Source organism: Galeopterus variegatus, unplaced genomic scaffold (genome assembly GCF_000696425.1).
Source record: "Galeopterus variegatus unplaced genomic scaffold, G_variegatus-3.0.2 Scaffold884, whole genome shotgun sequence".
NCBI lineage: Eukaryota > Metazoa > Chordata > Mammalia > Dermoptera > Cynocephalidae > Galeopterus > Galeopterus variegatus.
The window spans coordinates 404273-426785 of record NW_007726995.1 but is presented as its reverse complement, the minus strand read 5'-3'; the positions used below and the strand labels follow the sequence as shown (position 1 = coordinate 426785).

The 22513-nt window shown below is 39.7% G+C and overlaps 1 protein-coding gene across 1 annotated transcript in view; it reads left to right on the top strand.

The window, feature by feature from the left end:
- The window catches only part of GEMIN5 (gem (nuclear organelle) associated protein 5), a 46514-nt gene extending 27427 nt beyond the window's left edge, over positions 1–19087 (top strand). Inside the window, exons 17-26 of the mRNA XM_008573173.1 lie at positions 2301–2396; positions 2816–2953; positions 4107–4254; positions 8483–8602; positions 9259–9469; positions 11320–11574; positions 13353–13515; positions 14168–14675; positions 17466–17562; positions 18270–19087. Coding sequence (XP_008571395.1) covers positions 2301–2396; positions 2816–2953; positions 4107–4254; positions 8483–8602; positions 9259–9469; positions 11320–11574; positions 13353–13515; positions 14168–14675; positions 17466–17562; positions 18270–18437 — 1904 coding nt within the window. The 3' untranslated portion in view covers positions 18438–19087. The remainder of the gene's footprint in view (positions 1–2300; positions 2397–2815; positions 2954–4106; positions 4255–8482; positions 8603–9258; positions 9470–11319; positions 11575–13352; positions 13516–14167; positions 14676–17465; positions 17563–18269) is intronic.
- Positions 19088–22513: the final 3426 nt, after the last annotated feature.

Below are 22513 nucleotides of genomic sequence, written 5' to 3'. Positions count from 1 at the left end.
TTTCTCAACATGAGCTCCATCAAGTTTAAGACATTTTTGTAAGCAATGATACCAGCACTTAGTCCGTCCCTAAAGAACCAAGGATCCTGGGAGTTTAATCATGTCAATGCAGTCTTTTTTACATTATTAACTGAAGAAAAATGGATGCCCTTTAAAGATTTTTTTTTAAGATTAGGAAAGAAAAAGAAATCAGAAGGATCCAAATTAGGAATGTAAGGTGAATGCCTGATGATTTCCCATTGAAACTGACAAAATTGCCTTCAATGAGAGAAATGATCAGGATCATTGTCGTGGCAGAGAAGGACTCTCTGGAGAAGCTTTCTTGGGTGTTTTTGTGCTAAAGCTTTGGCTAACTTTCTCAAAACATTCTCATACTAAGCACATGTTATTGTTCTTTGGCCCTCCAGAAAATCAAGAAGCAAAATGCCTTGAGCATCCAAAAAAACTCACCATGATCTTTGCTCTTAACTGGTCTGCTTTTGCTGTGACTGGACCACATCCACTTCTTGGTAGCCATGGCTTTCACTGTGCTTTGTGTTCAGTATCATACTGGTAAAGCCATGTTTCATCCCTGCTACAGTTATTCAAATAAATGCTTCAGGATATTGATCTCACTTGTTTAAAATTTCTGTTGATAGCTCCACTCCTGTCTGCAGTAGATCTGGGCACAACAGTTTGGCACCCATCAAGTGGAAAGTTTGCTCAACTCTAATTTTTCAGTCAAAATTGTGTAAGCTGAACCAGTTGAGATGACTGTGTTGTTGGCTAGTGTTTCTTTAATTGTCAGTCCTCTTCACTTAAGGCACGAACGAGATTAATATATTCCTTACATTTTGACATGAATGTTCTGTCACCGTGGGCTTCATCTTTAACATTGTCTTGTCCCTTTTTAAAATGAGTCCATTTGTAAACTGCTGATTTCTTTGGGGCATTGTCCCCATAAACTTTTCATAAAGCATCAGTGATTTCACCATTCCTCCACCCAAGCTTCACCATAAATTTGATGTTTCTTGCTTCAACTTTCGCAGGATTCATGTTGCTCTGATAGGGACTCTTTTCAAACTGTTGCCTTATCATTTGTAGTGCCTCAAACTAGATCCTATTCAGGTATGTTATAACAAGTTAATACAAGTTTATTTTGATGAAAAAAATTCTTGAAATCCATGCATAGTTTTCTTATAATATGCATTTTCCGTGAATTCTTTGAAGACCCCTCATATAGCCTATGTGTATAGTAGGCTATACCATGTAGGTTTGTGTAAGTAAACTCTGACGTTCGCACGGTGACGAAATCACGCATTTCTCAGAACATATTCTTGTTGGTAAGTGACACATGGCTGTATACCAATAATATGGCAGTTCCTTAAAAAAAAAGTTTGATGGAAGTTTATTATTAGGGGAGGTTTTTTGATTTTTGTTTTCAGAGTCCTGATTTAATGCCCTCTTTTGATATTTGACCAACTTTTTTTTAATTTTGAATTTTACATGTTGAAAAGCAGTGCACATAATAAACTGAAATTCCAACAGCATAAAAAGAAAGTAATCTTCCTCCCACCCCTGACACCCAGTCTTCCACTTCTCTTCCTGAAAGGCCACAATATTATCAGTTTCTTGTGTCTGGCCAGAGATAAGCAGTGCACATAATAAACTGAAATTCCAACAGCATAAAAAGAAAGTAATCTTCCTCCCACCGCTGACACCCAGTCTTCCACTTCTCTTCCTGAAAGGCCACAATATTATCAGTTTCTTGTGTCTGGCCAGAGATATTTTATACTTTCATTATATACATTGCCTTCTTTTGGGGGCTTTGCTATGACTTCCTAACTTATACAAAACTTATACAATCCATACAGTTTTACATTATTCCCCTTATTGGAAAATTACTCAGTCGACTTTTTTAAAACAAGATTGAATATTGACCCCTTTGTAGTAGGTCTCAGTGTATATTAAGGACATTTCTTTACTTGTTAATTTTGTTTTGTTTTTTACAGCATTTAAATACATAACGAATTTTGGGTCATTTTTAACATTTTCTTTTTTTTCCAAAATCTGTCTTTGAGCAACTACAAACTGTGTTGTCTCATTGGATTTTGCCAAAGCTGAGGTTAAAAAACTAAGTGTTTTTATATTTTGGTACCTTTGTAACCAGCAGGGGTCTCTGTTAGGGTAAACAAGGGCACAGAGCTCTGACTGTCTCAGTATCTGAAACAGGTGTTCTGGATATATATTCAGAAGTTATTGGACAGAAAACAGAAACCTGTGATGATTTCATCTGATGTTTTGTCTTTTTCAATTAACAGAGCTAAATGAGGATGTATCTGCGGATCTTGAGGAAAGATTTCATCTGGGGCTTTTCACAGACAGGGCTTCCCTGTATAGAATGATTGAGATTGAAGGTGAGACGAATCCAGTCAACATGATCTCATCCTTTCTTATACTTCCCTAAACACTTCCTATGCACCCCTTTTATGGCTGCCATCCTGTGGTATTTTAAAGGTTAGTTTTACATGTCAACTAACTAGGTTTTGAGCTGTCCCACTTGGACATTCATATGCACCCCTTGCATCATCATAGATCCTAAAATACGTAGTTCTTTCTGAGTGACTGAGTGCAAGTGAAGGAGGGTGGGTGGACAAGTGACCAAGTGAACTTCAGGTCCCATTATGATCACTCTGGTGGGTGACTCACCCATCAGTGAGTGACTACATATTTTAGCAGTTCATTCCTCTCTTTCTTCCTGCCTTTCTTTTTCTAAAAGTCAATGAAGACAAATGTTTCTGAAACATCTTCCACACATTATCTCTCTTCCAAACAGGAAAAGGTCACTTGGAAAATGGCCACCCTGAGTTATTTCACCAGCTCATGCTTTGGAAGGGAGATCTCAAAGGTGTTCTCCAGACCGCAGCAGAAAGAGGGGAGCTGACAGACAATCTCGTGGCTATGGCACCAGTAGGTATGTTCTTTTCATCAAAAGCGCGGTCATCTCTAAGATGTGTCCACTAAGGATGGTTCTTAGCATTACAAGCCTTAAGCTTAAAGTCATTTATAAATACTGTTATATGCAAAGCTAATACAGCTATGTACAAACTAATAAATCAACCCAACCTCTAAAAAGAAGGTCACTGACACACTTTAATGGCAAAAGCATAATTGGTGAGAACTTCTGGAAAGGTAGTTTGGCCATGTCTGATAAATTTTTAAATGCATGTAACCTTTGGCTCAGCACTTCTAATTATAGAAATTTATCTAACCGTACTCACATATGCAAATTGACAAATATACATGGACTTTCACTGCAACAGTATTTGTAATAGCAAAAGATTGCAAGAATCTCTGTCTGTCAGTAAGAGACTGGTTAAATCATGTACGTACGTACAGTAGAAACTCCTACAGATACCAAAAGAATGAGGCAGCTCTGTGCATTCTGATGTGGAATGGAGCTCCAGGGCATTGGAATTGAAAGAATCAAGGTGTAGGTGCACAACAGTGTATTTAATACTCATTTGTATTTACACAGTAATGTGGTTGTATATTCATAGACTATTTCTAAAAATTTCAAAAGAAACTGGTAATGATGGTTGCCTAGAGGAAAAGGAATTTAGGCAAGGTATGGTAAGAGTATGCCAGGTTAACAAGGAAACCTTTTATGCCATGCCCAGTTTTTTTAAACTTTTTATCCTATTATGCTATAGAGAAGCACACAGATGGAGAAAGTACAATGAATTTCACAATCAGAATACACCCTGGGACCAGCACCCATATAGAGAAACATAACATTACCAACACCTGGAAGCTTTCCCCTCAGTCACTTTCTGCCCTCACCCTAATAAGGGAAACCCACTATGCTAGATTTCTATACCTTTCTGTATGTTTTGAATTTTGTACTATTTTGTGTGTATTACATTATCAAAGAAACAATTTATGTTTCAGGATGTGTGTATGGGGAGAGGTAGATGAAGCAGATGATCTGTTATGGCAGTTGAATTAGTGTCTAAATATTCTGCTTAATGCAGTGACTATGAAAACATCATTTTTCAACCCAAATGTACCTGCTTTTTTGTTTCTTAAACTTTTTTTTTTTAACCACCATCTTCTATTTTTTTCAGCTGGCTACCATGTATGGCAGTGGGCCGTGGAAGCTTTTGCCAAACAGCTGTGTTTTCAAGATCAGTATGTCAAGGCTGCCTCTCACCTGCTTTCCATCCACAAAGTGTATGAAGCTGTGGAGCTTCTCAAGTCAAACCATTTTTACAGGTCTGTATGGCCCTAGAATTCAGCCAGTAGTGGCCATTATGTGAAAATAATCTAAACTTCTTTATTGTTAAAGTAACATAAGTAGAGGAAAGAGCATAAAACAATGAACAGATTAATGAATTATTGTAAGTGGAACTCCCTTTTTAAGCCTCACCTATGAAAGGAAATAGAATCTTGCCAGCAACCCCAAAAGCTCTTCACATGCCACCGGTTTTTGTTTTTGTTTTTGTTTTTTAAGAAATATATAACATTCCAGATTTAGTTAAAATGCCTCTCCCCAATTCTGTCCTCATCCCCTCTTCTCTAGAAGTAAACACTCTTCTGAGGCTGGTATGAATCCTTCCTGTCCCAAGTGCTTATTCTTTCACTGCAGTACATATGTAACTGCCAGCAAGCAAGGAGAAAAATATTTCTCGTAGACAGCATATGAGGAGTGTATTAGTCTGTTTCTGTTGCTTATAACAAAATACTTGAAACTGGGTGATTTATAAAGAAAAACGAAATTTATTGCTTACAGTTTCTGAGGCTAGGAAGTCCAGAATCCATCTGGTGGTGGTGACTGTGACCCAGGGATCTCTCACTGCAAGATGGTGGAAGCAGAGAGAGAACTGAGACAGTTCCTCGTATACTGTCCTTTCAAAGCCCTCACAACCATGCCCCTGACCACCATTTTTAATCAATTCACTACTGCATGGTCCTACAATCACCTCTTCAAGGCTCCACCTCTCAATTACCATAGGATTTCCCATCCTCTTAACAGTCATAGTGGGTCTAAGTTTCTAATACATAAAACTTCAGGGACACAATTGAAGCTTCAATGAGTTTTGGGAGGACCTAGTTCAATCCACTACAAGGAGTCTTCAAAAAGTTCATGGACAGCGCCGGCCCGTGGCTCACTTGGGAGAGTGTGGTGCTGATAACACCAAGGACAAGGGTTCAGATCCCTAGGCATGTCCTCGTTAGTATAGTGGTGAGTATCCCCGCCTGTCAGATCCCTATATAGGGATGGCCAGTTAGCTCACTTGGGAGAGTGTGGTGCTGACAACACCAAGTCAAGGGTTAGGATCCCCTTACCGGTCATCTTAAAAAAAAAAAAAAAAATTCATGGACAAATTCATATTATCTTTTAATTCCATTTTTCCACAAACTTTTTAAGGTATCTTGTGCAGTTGGGTCTTGTTTCTTACCCAGTGTGACTATTTCTGCCTTTTCAGCACCACACTCTAGCCAAGTAAGTTAACTGGCCAGCCCCCATCTCTGCCTATTAATTGACATGTTTAGACTATTTACATTTAATATGAATATTAATGTGGTTGATTTTAATCTGCCATCTTGCGATTTTTTTCCATTTGTCCTCTATTATTTTTTCCTTTTTTCTGTTCTGCTTTCTTTTGAGTCAACTGAGTATTTTTTACTTCCAGTACTGACTTATTAGCTATATCCTTTGTTTATTTTATTTATTTATTTATTTATTGTTTGACCAGTAAGGGGATCGCAACCCTTCGCACGGTGTCGTCTGCACCACGCTCAGCCAGTGAGTGCACCGGCCATCCCTGTATAGGATCCAGACCCACAGCCTCGGCGCTACCAGTGCTGCACTCTCCCGAGTGAGCCACGGGGCCGGCCCATCCTTTGTTTATTTTTTAATGTTGCTTTAGAGTTTACAGTAAGCATTTTAAATTTATCACAGTTTATTTTCAAATAATATGGTACTACTTCTACTTCTTGTGTACAACAGTATAATTCTTTCCTTCCTTTCATCTTTTCTGGTATTGTCATATATTCGACATATTAGATGTGTTATTACCCCACACTACACTGTAAGTATTTTTGCTTTAAACAATTTATTGTCTTTCTTATATACTTCTTAATCATTTTTAAACATCTTGTATATTCACCTACATTCTTATTTCCAGCACTTTTCATTCTTTTATGTAGATCCAAGTTTCCAATAGCTATCAATTTCTTCACCTGAAGAACTTCATGTTTTTTGTAGTATGTTCTACTAGTCACAAATTCCCTTAACTTTTGTCTGTCTATAAAAGTCTATAATTTTACCTTCACCTTAAAGGACTTTTTCTCTGGGTGTAGAATTCCAGATTGGGAGTTTTTATTCAGCACATCAAAGGTGCCAGTCATTCTATTTTCTTCTTGCTTGCATTGTTTTTGGCTTGACTACAGCATTTATTTTTACCTTTGGGTTTTTTTTCTTTTTTCTTTGGCTTTTTTTAGGGCTTCAGTCATCACTAATCATCTTAGTCCCTTTTGTGTTGCTGTAACAGAATACCTTAGACTGGGTTAATTTATAAAGAAAAGGAATTTATTTGGCTCTTGGTTCTGGGGGCTGGGAAGTCCAGTGTCAAGGGGCTCACATCTGGCAAGGGTTTTCTTGTTGCATCATTCACTAGCAGAAAGCAAAAGGGCAAGAGAGAGGAAAGAGGCCAAACTTATCCTTTTATCAGAACCCACTCCTGCAATAATGGCATTGATCTGTTTATGGAGGCAGAGCCCTCATGACCTAATCACCTCTTATAAGTCCCACCTTTCCACTGTTGCATTGGGAATTAAGTTTCCAACACATGAGCTTTGGAAAGGCACATTCAGAGGACAGCGCTGATATTCATCAATTTCATATGATGTGTTTTAGTGAGATTTTCTTTTTTTATGCTGTTTTGGTTTTGTCGTCTTCATTTCAAGAATGTTGAACTTTGTTTTAGCAAGTAGTGAAGTTACTTGTGAATCAGTTTAATCTTTTTGTAGCTCATATTTAAGCTCTGTTAGGGCATGTTTAGAGAAATCCGTATTCTAGAATTAGTTTGGATCTCCTACATTTAACCAAATTCTCAGTGGGATCCCAAGCAGAGTTCTGGAACTTTTTCTCTGGAGACTTCTTCCTTCCTAGTATCCTGCCCCTCAAATTGCAATTGTTTCATCTCTCCTCAACTCTATGAGACCACTGAGGCTCTGCTGGGCTTCCCCTTAGGAAAATGACTTTAGACAGAAAACCATAATAGGGCTCACATTGTTTATTTCCTTTCTTTGATGGATGACAGGCCTATGCTGCCTGTTGTCCAATGTGTGAAAACAGTTGTTTCATACATATTTTGTCCAGTTTTTTAGTTTTATGGCAGGAGGGTAAGTCTGGTCCCAGTTACTCTATCATGGCTGGAAGTGGAAGTCACAAAGTACTTCTTAAATATTGCTCTCTCTCTCTCTTGATCACTTTAGTCTACAACACTTTTATTCCAGCTACAACTTTATGTTGGCTGCATCTCAGAAATTGAATGTCACTTGGAAAATATTAGTTCACCAAGTTATATATATATCCTCCAAGTGCCAACACATTTTATTATAAATTATCAAAAAAGAAATCACATTCGTTAATATCTCCATCCATCTCATCAGAAAAGTCTCTAACTTTTGGGAAGTTGTCAAGCTCACAGTGGCAGGTACAAGTTTTCCAAAATTCTAATTTTATCATGGGCAACAAACTTTTTTGATTATTTTCCAGGAAGTGACAGCCTTATTTTGTTAATTTTTGAAAAAATATCTGTTAAATACCCTGGGCTGAATAACTGTTATTTATCTGTTAGTCATTTTTTCAAGAAGAAATGAGGTTCCATGAAAAAAACACCTAATTCAGCTTGCAATTCATTCGTGTAAGTTTTTCCTAGAGACAACCATGGTACTTTGGAATGTAGCAGAGAATACAAAATGTTTCCCATTTTGTCACACAGAATATTAAAATGATGTGGATTTGAGGGAATAATTGAAATTAGTAATTTTTACTGTTTAATCAAGGGCATTCACCCTTTTTGTCTTTAACTACAAGGACCACTACCATGATTCTTGCTCAGATGGCAGCAGTTTAACCCACCATTGCTTTTGCACAATCAGTGCAAATGTCAACGTAGTAAAAAAAAATTAATAATAATAATGCTAAGAGGTTATTGGGCATCATGAACAGCCCATTCCTGCCCCCCAAAAAAGGGTCTTGAGGACCCCTCGGATGCCACAGACCACACTTTAAGAATGTTGACATAGGTGAAGAATTGAACACAGTGTGTTTTCAAGTTGCCTATGTAATGTAGGAGTACAGTTTTATATAGGAAGTTGGGACAACACAGATAATACTAAAGGGACAGTTTGTCCTGTCTGGTAGCCCCTCCTAGTATGTCATACAGAGGAGCCTTTTCAGATTGGCTTAAGTGTCTGTTCTTGCCTCTAGGGAAGCTATTGCAGTTGCCAAGGCTCGGCTGCGCCCAGAGGACCCAATCCTGAAGGACCTGTACCTCAGCTGGGGAACCATCCTAGAAAGAGATGGTCATTACGCTGTAGCAGCCAAATGGTAAGCCTGAGGGAAACAGAAGTGCACCCATACATCGAAGACCTTCTATCAGGAAGAGCAGGACAAGAATAAAAGTAGTAAGTTTAGAGGTGGGGTAAGGTGGCTAGAAAAATTTTTAAAAAGATATGTATAGTAAACCCAGCTTCATAAGACTCATGAGATCTACATCCTCAGTGTTTATATAAACCACCATAACCATTCTAGGGATCTCAGTATCAGGGTTGATCAGTTTGCTCATTTGGTAGAACATGGTGCTGATAATACCAAGGTCAAGGGTTTGGATCCCTGTACCTGCCAGCCACCCAAAAAAAAAAGAAAGAAATCTCAGAGCAGACTGAGAAATTATACCTTTTGCTAGTGATGTCTTACACCATCAACTAAGGAAAATGAGAGGAAATGACTCCTCTGTTAGGGTTCAATTCAGTATGTCAGATGAAGTTCCTTTATGTCTGTAACCATATGATATTATCTCTTATACACTGTGCTGAGCTGTGCTGGCCTCAGCCTTCACAGGAAGAACCAGAGGTAGTGACACACCTAGGACCACAGGAAGGCACATGCATCAAAATGGACAGAAAGAAATGGTTTGACCCTTTGGGGAATGGGAATAGAAGTTCTGTTTATGACACTTGTTTGGGTTTTCGTTTGTATTATAGCTATTTAGGGGCTGCTTCCGCTTATGATGCAGCCAAAGTTTTAGCCAAAAAGGGGGACGCAGCATCCCTTAGAACAGCTGCAGAGTTGGCTGCAGTCATAGGAGAGAATGAGTTGTCTGCTTCCCTGGCTCTCAGATGTGCCCAAGAGCTTCTTCTGGCCAGGAACTGGGTGGGAGCCCAGGAAGCCCTGCAGCTGCATGAAAGTCTACAGGTCAGTCTGTTATTTCACCTCCTGGTATGTATGTATGTATGTAATTTTTTTTTGGTGGGGGGTGGCGGTTGGGTGGTACAGGGATTGACTCCTGGACCTTGGTGTTATCAGCACCATGATGTAACCAACTGAGCTTACCGGCCAGCCCCTCATCTCCTGGTATTTAAAAGGAAAGAGTCCCAAATCCTTTCCTAGTCAAATCCAAATGATAACTCAGTTGCACAAGCCATACCAATTCTGCAGATATCCTTAGATGTCTCCAGCAAGTCCTGGCCATGCTATTCCACTGAAGTGCCATGACTTGTCAAGTGCCACATTCAGAATAAGAGATAATATGGTCATTCATGATAATTCCCACTGCTTGTCAGTTTGTGTGGAACATCAGTAAATAGACTTTAGTCAGCCCAGCTCCTGTGTTGGCATTCTAGTGTTTCTTCACAGATGTCATCAGCACTGTCTTCCTTGAAGAGGGAAAGTAGTTGACCTCTAACTAATCATGGTGCTCTGCCTGTAACACCCCTCTTCAGCTTAAGCTATAGAAAAGTGTGGGGAAATACAAATGTTTTATCTCTTAAATATTTATTTGTGTCCATGTGGTTAAACATGACTAACTTACCACTGCCTTTTTGACACATTAAAATTGAGATTACTTTAAAAGCTTTGGCATCCTCACCTAGTTTCTAAAACATGTAAACATTTGGTCCATTTTAGATGACTCTGATGGTCAGATACTAATGTGAGCTTTTTAAGTTTCTTTTTCTCTAGCAGAGTAACTGGGCCTAAAGGCAGTTTCTAGCTGAATATTCAGAAACCAAAGAAAAATGCTGGATGGGGAGATAGCCTTCTGGGAATGGCAAAATAAAAATGGAGGCAAAAATAGTACACCGTGAAAGATAGTGCCACTGGGTATATTAATTATAAAGTGACCAAATCTAGAGAGATTTTAATTTATCCACAACCAAAAACAAGTTTCCAGAATGGTTATTTAGTACTACATTTTTTCTCTTAAACATTATCCTACAAGAAAACCTATAAGCTTATGGTAAATATTCTGATAAGGGCTATATTTTGGCTATGTGGAACAGAGACCCTTCTAAGCTTAACTGAGAAAATAGTGTAGGGGTACAGAAGTAATCTTATGGCATCTGAAAATCCGTCTAAAAATTTTTTCAGGTCTTTTCTCTGTGCTTCTGTTCTCTTCTCTTCTAGCTGATTCCCTCTGTTAAACCTACTTGGACATGGCCCCTAATGCCTGCCCCAGATTTCAGATCTACAAAGATTGTCTGCTCCAGTACTTTCGGCCCATTAGGCTGTACTTCTGTATTCCTTAGTCTGAAGTTTGGGCAGGAAGGAAGAACCTGATGAATCCAGCCCATCTTTTCTCAAACTGGGCCACAAGTCTTAGGTGGCTGGCCTATATGTGACTTAAACTATGGTGGGTAAGGCTGTAGTTGGGGTTCCATGTTAAACAAATGGTTTCTTGGAGGGCTGGCTAGTCAGCTCAGTTGGTTAGAGCATGATGCTGATAACACCAAGGTCCAGGGTTTGATCCCTGTACTAGCCAGCCCCCAAAAAACTATCCAAAAATGTTCTCTTGGGCTCCAGGTGCTCAAGGGGCCAAATTCTCCCAAAAGACACCTGGAAAAGGTCTGTCAGATGGTGTATTCCCTGCCCCTCCCACCCCCATGCTTCCCCTTACACGTGGTTCAAATTGGGCAGGTGGCTCTTGAAGGGGGTTTGTTGCTACGCATGCAAAGGGGGATACTTTGAAGAACTGGGGAAAAGCTCTCTATATAACCCAAGTGCTTTCTCTGTATAACAAAAATCTCTTCTTTGTTGTTGGGTGCCAGGGTCAGAGACTGGTGTTTTGCCTTCTTGAGCTACTATTCAGGCGGCTGGAGGAAAAGCAGCTTTCAGACGGCAAAAGCTCTTCCTCTTCTTACCACGTTTGGACCGCAGGCACTGAAGGGCCCTTCGTGGAGAGGTTGACTACAGTTTGGAAGAGCATCTTCGGCCTTGACACCCTAGAGCAGTATCAGGCAGCCTTTCAGAAGCTGCAAAACATCAAGTATCCATCTGCTACAAATAACACTCCCTCCAAACAGGTACCTCACCTGCACCAGCCTTTGACATTAATCACTCAGTACTAGAACTTTCTTTTAATCCATGTCTACTATTACAGGGAAACAAGTAGGATACCAGTTTGCATTTCAGAAAATATTAAGGCAGGCCAAGTTCACCTGGAAAGATCCCTTCAGACGAATTAAAGCCCCTTAGTTTTGAAGTTAGTTTTGATTAGTATTCCCTTCTTTAAAAAAAAAAAAAAGATCTAAAAAATATAGAAAAGCACAGAGATAGTACCCATCAGCCAGAATTAACAAATATTCACATTTTGTTATTTTTGCTTTGTAGGGTTTTTTGTCTGTTTTGTTTTGATTTTTTAAAAAATACAATAAAGTTGAAGTCCCTCTTTTTCCCTTCCTCATCCCCCTTCCCCTTTCCTAGCTCACCAAAGCCAACTCCTATGTCATACTGTTTCTATTATTTTGCAGCTAGCTTATTTCAGTGGTCATTGTTATAAGAGCTATTCATGTTGATACAAACAGATCAAGACGACTTATTTTATCTGCTATGTCCACCTTATTAATACACCTCAATTTATCTACTTTTGGTTTCTAAAATGAGGAAACATTGTTATATTTTTGAGGAACAAGACTCCCTCAAATAGTATATACTTTGGACAGTTTCTTCTTATAAAGTTTAAATGTGTACATGCCCCATGACCCAGCAATCCCACTGCCTAGATATTTCACTAAAAGAAATGAACTCAGGTATCCATGCAGACTTGTACGCAAATGTCTGTAGCAGCTTAGAACACAATAGCCAAAAGCTAGAAACAACCCAAATGTTCATCAACTGGTGAATGAATGTGCAAACTGTGGAATACTATACTGTTTAATCATAGAAAGGAACAAATTACTGGTGTACAAATGATAATCAGTGAATCTTGAAAATAGTTTGGTAGGTGAAAGAACCAAACCACAAAAGACTACATAATCTCTGGTTCCATTTATATGAATTCTAGAAAAGACAAAATTGAAGTGTCAAAAAGCAGGTGAGTGATTGCTAGGGGGTGGGGTGAGGAGTATTACCTGTAAAGGAGCTTATGGAGATATTTTCTGCCTTGATTTTGGTGGTAGTTATAGAACTATATACATTTGTCAAAATTCATCAAACTGCATACCTAAAATTGATTACTTTTATCTTAATTATACTCCAAGTTTTTTGTTTTTTGTTTTTTTAAAAGATGACTGGTAAGGGGATCTTAACACCTGACTTGGTGTTGTCAGCACCACGCTCTCCCAAGTGAGCTAACTGGCCATCTGTATATAGGGATCTGAACCCGTGGCCTTGGTGCTATCATCACCACACTCTCCCAAGTGAGCCATGGGCTGGCCCACTCCAGGTTTTGTTTTACTTTCTTATTATAGCTTTTAGTTCCAGAAACTCAACTTTTAATTAGATGCATATGTCAAGGCATTTTCTCAGCATGAACAGACTTTAACACTAGGCATTGTATATTGCTGTGCAACTAGAAATAAGAGGTTTTTGGTTTTTTTTTTTTCAGCTGGCCAGCAAAGGGATCCAAACCCTTGACCTTGGTGTTATCAGCACCACCCTCTACTGAGTGAGCCAACTGGCCAGCTCCAGATATGAGAGTTTCTGATGGGAAAGCAAAAATGGGTGGTGGAGATAGGAAGACCTTTCATAAATGTGAATTATGTATACTTATTTCCAAGTGTAATTAATAGAACAGTTTGGTGTCATCCTTGTTGCCTACTGTGGAAGGATGTTTAACTTAGACTCTGGCTTCTCTCTCCAGCTCCTGTTTCACATTTGCCATGACTTGACCTTGGCAGTGCTGAGCCAACAGATGGCCTCCTGGGACGAGGCTGTGCAAGCACTGCTTCGGGCTGTGGTCCGGAGTTACGACTCAGGGAACTTCACCATCATGCAGGAAGTGCACTCAGCCTTTCTCCCAGATGGTAAATGATCCTGCCTTTGCCTGAGTCAAACCCATTAATGGACAACATAACCACCACTAATGGTGTGGCAACAGCAGTCCCTAGGTTGTTAAAAGATGGAGGTTGTCTAGTTATGTCATTTTAGTAGAAAGTTTGAATTCTTTTACCTGAGCTTCTGAAAGATAGAATGACTGCACTGTTTTCCTTTACCTGCTCCTACCTGCCTTACTGCGTGGAATACCCATTTTCCACAGTTTAATAAAGAAATAGTAACATAGTCACAAGTTAGTAAAAATAGAAAAGCATAGCAAAAAGATAGGCATTCCTTGAGCTACATCATTAATCACTGAACAAAATCATTGTGATTTTTTTCAGAGACACAGTGTGACTGAGGTCAGAGTGACCCCAGAGCCTTCAGTAGGAGAGGGGGAATACTTTTTCTATCATGCTTTGAATGACTCCTAGCCTGTAACATTGAGAACATTATCCCAAACCAGGAAATGTTTAGTTCCAGTTCATTTTTGGCAGAAGGCATGTGCTCCCATGGATCACACTGCTGTCCTTTATGTTTGGGTCTGCCTCTTGGGTAATAGGAAACAGAACATGAGAGGGCAGGAAGCCAGATTCTGGCAGATAAAGAAATGTACAACCCCAAATCTTTTTCTTCTTCTAGGCTGTGACCACTTTAGAGACAAACTGGGTGACCAGCAGTCCCCCACAACACCAGCTTTTAAAAGTTTGGAGGCCTTTTTTATTTATGGGCATCTCTATGAATTCTGGTGGTCTCTCTCCAGGCCTTGCCCCGAATCCGGTGTCTGGGTAAGGACTGGGCACAGAAGGACACCCTCTGTTGAGCAAAGCCAGCAGTTGGACAATGCCAGCACTGAAGAAACTGACCCTGAAGCTTCATGTCAACTAGAGCAAAGCAGGCCCCCAGAACTAGACTTGAGACTCACAGAAGAAAGTGAGCAAATGCTGAGTGCTTGTAAGGTGCTCTTTTCAGAAAAGCATGCCAGCCTTCAAAACTCACAGAGAACTGTTGCTGAAGTCCAGGAGACCTTGGCAGAAATGATCCGCCAACACCAGAAGAATCAACTCTGTAAATCCGCAGCAGATGGTCCTGATAAGAATGAATCTGAACGGGAAGCAGAACAGTCCCTCTCTAATCTGCAGAGCCAATGGTAAGTACTAAATCAAGTATAAGACAAAATGAAAAATACCCTGCTGGATTCTCATGCGTTCAGGTCAAAATCAGTACATGGTATTGATCGGGTTACTTGGAAGATACGTAATGTAGATGTTAAGGTACAGGTTTTGAGGTCAGATGTGGGTTCTCATCCTGGCCCTGCTGAGTGACCTCAGGCAGGTTTCTTAATGTCTCTGAAACTTAGTTTCCTTTTTACTCATTCATTCATTTATTTACTTATTTATTCATTCATTCAGTGGATGGCTGTATCCGAACCCTTTGACCATAGCATTATAACACCACGTTCTAACCAACTGAGCTAACCGAGCAGCTCCTTTAGTTTCCTCATCTATAAATAAGGGTGCCAATTCGTACTTTGGTGGTTTTGAGAATTAAACAAAGTCACATACATTGTTAATAACAGTACCTGTAGTACAATAAAATCCTACCATTGTGCACCAAGTAGATTCCCCCAAAAAATCAATCATGTGAAATGTGGAGTTGCATTATTACATCATTAATGTAAAACATTTTGACTGGTCTGTACTATTACAAAAATACACACAAAAAGGGTAATGTACAAAACTACACACTGAACTGAGGAAATTTCAAGTGCTTGGAATTTTGTTTTCAATCACTATAGAACTGGATTTGCATTATTACAGGGCACTTTTCTGGGAGGTCTGTAGTTATTAATCATTGGTTGGTTATTATGCTGAATACCTTCTACCTTGATTATGTTCCCCAACACAGGGCCTAGAACATCATAAATAGTACAATGAATGAACTTATTGCTATTATTACTAACTTTAAAAAATTAAAACTAAGAATCTTTACAGTACTTATTTTTAGTCCTCTAAAAATACTCCTGTTGAAATCATGAGTAAGAGATTTGGGTCACTTCTTTAGTAAATTACCACACTTTAGGCAGTTTTAGGTTTGCTTTCTAGAATAAGAAAAATGGTAAAAAGTTCTCTGCCCAGAAAAATTTGTATCCACATATCCTCATGTTAGGAATCCTGGCTCTAACTTTCCCAGAAAGATCCAGGCCTTCTGCACTTGGCTGCAGTCAAATCCCCTAAAGGTCCTAAATTTTCACTGAAGCTGTGTATCTAAGAGATTCGGAAATGGTGAGGAATAATACTACATTTTGGAAACTTTATATCACATAATATTAAATTGCCTGCTCTTGATCTCTGTATTTAAAGATGAGAGATAAAGAGCCAGGTGACAAAGGAATTTTATTTATAAGATGGGAGAAAGTTACCCAGGCATAGCAAAAAAACAACCCAATTCGAAAATGGGCAAAGGACTTGAATAGACATTTCTCCAAAAAGATGTACAAATGGCCAGTTAACACATGAAAGATGCTCAACACTTACCATTAGGGAAATGCAAGTCAAAACTACAATGAAAAACCACCTTACAGCCCTTAGGATGACGACTATCAAAAAAATAGAAAATAACAAGTGTTAGAAAGGATGTGGAGTATATTAATCTGTTTCTGCTGCTTGTAACGTAAATATCTGAAACTGGGTGACTTATAAGGAAAATGAAATTTATTGCTTACAGTTTCAGAGGCAGGGAAGTCTGAAGTCTAGGGAACACATCTGGTGAAGACCGTGGTGGTGGTGACAGTGACCTAGGTGTCTCACATGGTAGAAATGGCAGAACAGAGAAAGAGAGATTCACGTACTCTCCTTTTAAAGCCCTCAGAACCTCGCCCCTGACTACCATTATTAATCCATTCACTACATGGTCCCTACAATCTAATCATCTCTTCAAGACCCCACCCCTCAATTATCATAATAGGATTTACCACCATCTTAACAGTCACTGTGGGGATCAAGCTTCTAATACATAAAACTTGGGGGACACAATTCAATCCATATTATGGTGAAATTGGAACACTTGTGCACTGTTGGGGGAATGAAAAATGATACAGCTACTGTAGAAAACAGAATGGTGGTTCCTAAAAAAATTAAAAATAAGGGCTGGCCCATGGCTCACCTGGGAAAGTGTGGTGCTGATAACACCAAGGCCATGGGTTTGGATCCCTATATAGGGATAGCTGGTCCACTCACTTGGGAGAGTGTGGTGCTGACAACACCAAGTCAAGGGTTAAGATCCCCTTACTGGTCATCTTTCTAAAAAAAAAATTAGAATTACCATAGGATCCAGCAATTTCACTAGTGGGTATATACCCAAAAGAATTGAAAGCAGGGTCTCAGATACTTGTACACCCAAGTTCATAGCGGTATTATTCACAATAGCTAAAACATGGAAGCAAAATCTAAGTGTCTACTGACAGATGAATGGATAAACAAAATGTGGTATATCCATACAGTGGAACATTTTCAACCTTAAAAAGGAAGGAAATTCTGATTTATGCTACAATATGGATGAATCTTAGGGACATTACCCTAAGTGAAATAAGCCAGTCACAAAAAGACATGTACTGTATGATTCTACTTAATATGAAATTCTCACAGTAGTCAAAATCATAGAGGTAGAAAGTAGAATGGTGGTTGCCAGGGGCATGGGCAATTATTTAATGGGTACAGAGTCTCAGTTTTACAAGATGAAAAAAGCTATGGAGGTGGATGGTGATGCTGGTTGCACAGCATTATAAATGTATTTAATACCACTGAACTGTACACTTAAAAAGTGGTTAAGATGGTAAGTTTTATGTTGTGTATTTAACCACTATAAAAACAGTTGGGGAGAAAAAAGGTTACGCGGGGCAAGACATATGACTTGTACTTTTTTTTGTCATTATTACTAGTAAAGAAGAAAAAAGTGAGCCAGTTTCTTTGCCTGAATTAACCAAAAGGCTTACAGAGGCAAATGAGAGAATGGCTAAATTTCCTGAGAGTATTAAGGTAAGTTCTACAGCTGTTCATTTGGTAAAACATTACTGTTTTGTTTTGTTTTATTCTGGCAGCTGGCCCATATGGGTATCTAAACCCTTGTGACTTTGGTGTTATCAGCACCATTCTCTAACCAAGTGAACTAACAGGCCAGCCCTAAAAATTACTTTTTGTATTATCACCTGACTATACCAAATTCTTAAAGGCCATCTGCTTTTCTGTTTAGTTACTACAATCTTTACCCGTCTGTAATGTGCTTAAAAATTTAGGATCCAGTACCATTTGGTTAGCCAAAAATGTTTTGTGAGAGTAGAATTAATGATCACACAAGCAGTTTTATACCTCAGTCTTCAAAGAAACCAAACAAATTTTATAGTTAGGCAGTAAGAAGTAAAATTTTAAATAGTATCATGTATTTGATAGCTTACAGATTGATAGGTATATTTGGCTGCGTCCCTAGTAGTAATAGAAGCACCATCTTTTGAGCTGATTTGAATAGGGCTCTAGAAAAAGACTATAATTTGAGAAGGACATCCCAGTAACAGCCTGGTTTTGAGTATCATCTCTCCTTAGAGTAAATGATGAAGAGCAAAAAAGAACATTGCCTTATGAGAGAAATGGCTCAACTGTGCCTGAGTCTGAGTTACTGGTGCCTTCTCTGCAGGTGTTTGTGGCTCTTTTGCAAATGCTTCTTTCTTCATCTTGATGTCATCTTTCAGACGTGGCCCTTCCCAGATGTGCTGGAGTGCTGCCTCGTCCTACTTCACATTGGGTCCCAGTGTCCTGGCTATGTGACCCAGGAAATGCAGCAACAGGCTCAGGAGCTCCTCCAGAAATACGGCAGTACTAAAGCTTACAAAAGACACTGCCATACCTTCTGCACGTGAACTTTCAAAGGCCTTGAAGAAACCATGCCAAATTCAAAACATTTGACACCTTTCACCTCTGCAATTACACCTTGCCAGATGCTCACTCTGATCCATAGATGTATTTGCAGTAATCCAAAATAATATAAATGAGGGTTAAGTTTGAATCAACTCTGTCTACCCTTAGATGCTGTGGAATCTGACTTTGGTCTCAATTGTCGTTTCCTGCTGGAGGAAAGACCGTGAAGAGCCAGCGGTAGTTATTCAGAACTAATACCTGTCGAGTGATTGTTGATCATCTCTAAAGCCTTATTATGCAGGTTTCACCCAAAGAGGAGAAACTTTTCTAATCACCCAAAGTGTTATGTTTTTAAACACAAACTACCTTTATAAGTATTTCACCTGCTTGATCATAAACCTGTCATTCTTGTTTGAGATAGAAGAGCTGCATTTTATGGCTATTGGAATGTTTTTTTTCAACTGTTTTGTTTACCCAGGCTCTCTCCCTCTACTTTTTCAAAGATTGAAGTTTGAATGTGAAGTAGGCCTTGTCCATCATGTTGACTCTTTACCCTGTGTCTGAGCATTAGGTTGAAAATTTGGTTTCGTTGTTTTATTTATGTAATTGCTTGTTTGGACAAACCACGTACTAAAGCTTTAGAAACAACTAACTCAAATGTGTGTTATCCCTTCAGTTTTATAAGAAATGATTGGGCCGAGCCCGTGGCGCACTCGGGAGAGTGCGGTGCTGGGAGCACAGCAGCACTCCCGCCACGGGTTCGGATCCTATATAGGGATGACCGGTGCACTCACAGCTCTCACTGGCTGAGCGCGGTGCAGCCGGTCTCAAAAAGGACCAAAAAAAAAAAAAAGAAATGATTGATGGAGATGAAATAGCTCAGGAAGAAATGATTGTTTCAGTGGTTTGTAATCTTTCTTGGATCACAGGACCCTTTTGAGAATTTTGTGCATATTCCTAATTTTGCATATATGACTTTTGGATCATTGGACACCAACTTTAGCCTAGTGAAACCTAAAGTACTATCTAATTATAAATCTTCATCCTCTCCTCTTTGGTTATCTAAACTATTGAGAAATGTCAGGAACAGATGTTTTTGTAATATACCAGTTTCTAGGACTTGAGAATCAGCCTGGGTTGGGGGTAGGAGGGAACACTCCTTCCTGATAATTGAACTGTTTTCTTTGGGGATTCACTGTGAAGGCTTTCCAGCTCCAGTATCTAAGGTTGGGGTTGTGGGCAGCAAGAATGAAATTCCTTAACAAGAACTTTCTCTGGGACGGAAAAAGTTTAAGAGGCAGTTTTCAAAGATAAGTTGTATATGCCTGACTTTAGAGCTTAAAAAATGCTAAACCCAGCCGGTTAGCTCAGTTGGTTAGAGTGTGGTGCTGGTAACACAGAGGTCTGGGGTTCAATCCCTGTACTGAGCAGCAAAAAAAAAAAAAAAAAACTATTCCCAAAAAAGGAAAATTGTAGAAGTTATTTATTTTTATTTTTATTTTTTAAAGAAAATGATTTTATTAATATTATTTTTTACACTCTATGATGTTGTTGCAGAACAGTTGGGAGGGAGGAGAGGGGAAAGGGGAAGGAAATGGGATGGAAGGAGGAGGAGGAGGGGCGGGATTGAGGCCTGCGGCATCCCCCTCATTCCCACAGTGGAGACCGGTGGGCTTCCAGTGGTGGTTTGGTCTTTGCTGGGCTGGGTGCAGATGTCAGAGGGGTGTGGCAAAAGCCCTCGCCCCCCACCATCCCAGGTCAGGGACCTGGGGCCCTTCTTGCTGTGGCTTGGTGGTCACCACTGGGCAGGTTGTGGGTGTTAGGGGGCGTGACCAAGGCCTGAGGTCCCCCGACTGCCCTGTCTTGGGAGAGCCCGAACTGCTTCCTGTAGCAGCTCAGTCATCTCCACTGGGGTGGCTGTGGGTGTCGGGGGGAGCCGTGACTGAGGCCCAAGGCCCCCCACCACCCTGGCTTGGGAGGCCTAGGGCACTTCCTACGGTTGCTTGGTGGCCACTGGGGGGCTGTCTGTGGGTGTCGGGGGAGTGACTGAGGCCCAAGGCCCCCCATCACCCCGGCTCAGGAGAGCCTGGCACACTTCTTGTGTGGTGTTGTAGAATTTAGAGACTCAGAGTTCTTTACACCATTAAGTGAACTTCAGGAAGAGGATGCATTGTTACCAGGGGTGGAGAATCTTTATTGCAAAGATGTAAATAGACATGGCTAAGTAGAGAACTGGATACCAGTTCTATAATCTGCTAAAATGAACAACTTCACTTACAGAGTTGGTGGGGGCGGGGGGGATGTATTCCCTTCCACTTGAGTAAAGAGCAGTATTAAACTATAAATTCTTAACTCATTTATGATTTACCAAAACTATCACCTGTGGAAGGAAGAATTCTACACATTCCTTAATTACTGCTTTGGTAAGAATAAGAATTACTACTTGAAAACTAAGTAATTAAACTAGAAGAATAACGAAAATGACAACTCAGTTTCCCCTTAAACTCCTCCATTTTCCAATCTTGTATAATGTACTCAAGCTATTATAATTTGAATAAATGGCTTTCATTCATATCCCTAAATTGCAAATCAGATTATATCAGCTCCCTGTTAAAAACCCCTTCAGTAATTTCCCACTGTGCTTGGGAAAAAGATAAAAATTTTGACTGTGGTTTACAAGGCCCCACCAGATCCCAGCCTTTACCTCTTGGCCTCCTGTCAAGGCACTCCCATCCTTGCTTCTAGATTTCAGCTACGCTGGTCTCTTAGCTGCTAGAACCCACCAAATTCTCTTGTCACCTCAGGGATTTTGTCTATGTTGTTCCTCTTACAGGCTCATGTTACACATCTTTTAGATCTCAGTTTATGTGTCCTTTCTCCAAAAAGGCTGTCCCTGTACCTCAACCTCAGCAACATCAAGTGTCCTGTATTTTACAGTTCATAAATTGTATTTGTGTAAATTATTCAACGTCTGGCAACAGGTAGATTGAAAACTCCAGTGAGGGTAGAGATCATGTCTTCTATGTGCTGTTTTACCCACAGCACCTACTTATAATGTTTAGTATTTGGTAGGTGCTTTATGAAAATGTATTGACTGAATATACTAGAAAATTGAAAGAATACTTACTGATAGCTTCGACTTAAAGGGCTCTAAATTGGGACTATTCATACCAGCACTGGCTGACAACTGGGCTTGTGATTAGTATTAACCCCTTACCGGGTTAGCAGAACACTGGAGTTGAACATTTGGCAGTATATGTGGAAGAATTAAATTACACCCAAAGTTATTTTGGTTACCCATCAGCACCATCCCCTTTTGAGGATAACTACTCACACAGCCCTGTATGCACTCATATACCCACAAGGCAGAGTTTTTGCCAGTTCAGACTTGTGCTCTTTCTTTAGCACCACTTATTGAAGCTCTTACCTCTCTGCAATGACCAGACAGTCCCCCACCCCTCAAGTCAACACTGAGTTCCTCAACCTTCATCTCAGCATTTCTCCTGTTATGTATGTCCTCAATTGTAGAAAAGATAAATTCCCTTTTCTAACCCAAATTTGAAAGGACACCTGTGTAGGGCTCACAGTCAGACAAGGCACCCTGGTTGAAAAGTGCTATACTTTCACCACAAATCTTACAATGATAAATCTTTCTCTTCCTATATGTGAACCTCCCAGTCAAAATTCTAGATCTGCTCCTGTACCTAACTTTTTACAACCCTACATTTTTGTGCCTATAGAAAGGGCAGGAAACAAAGTGCTGAGCCAAGTCTAAGATAGCTGGTTTGTCTAAAAGAATTCTACTAATTAAAAAGCTAATTCACCATATATAACGGAGTGGCCCTTGGAAATAGAATTAAGTTGGTTTCTTAATAAAACCTGACAATCAGCAGGGGTATGATGTGAAGAGGTAATTCCATTTACACAGGTGTTCATTAAAAGCTTCCTACCAAGTGAGACATTTTGTATTGCAAGCCAACTCATGGACACTAAAAGCAAGTTGTGCCCATTTCCCTAACAGCTAACAACCATCTTCTAGAGTCACCAATTCATAGCTATGAAAGACCAAACCTTCATG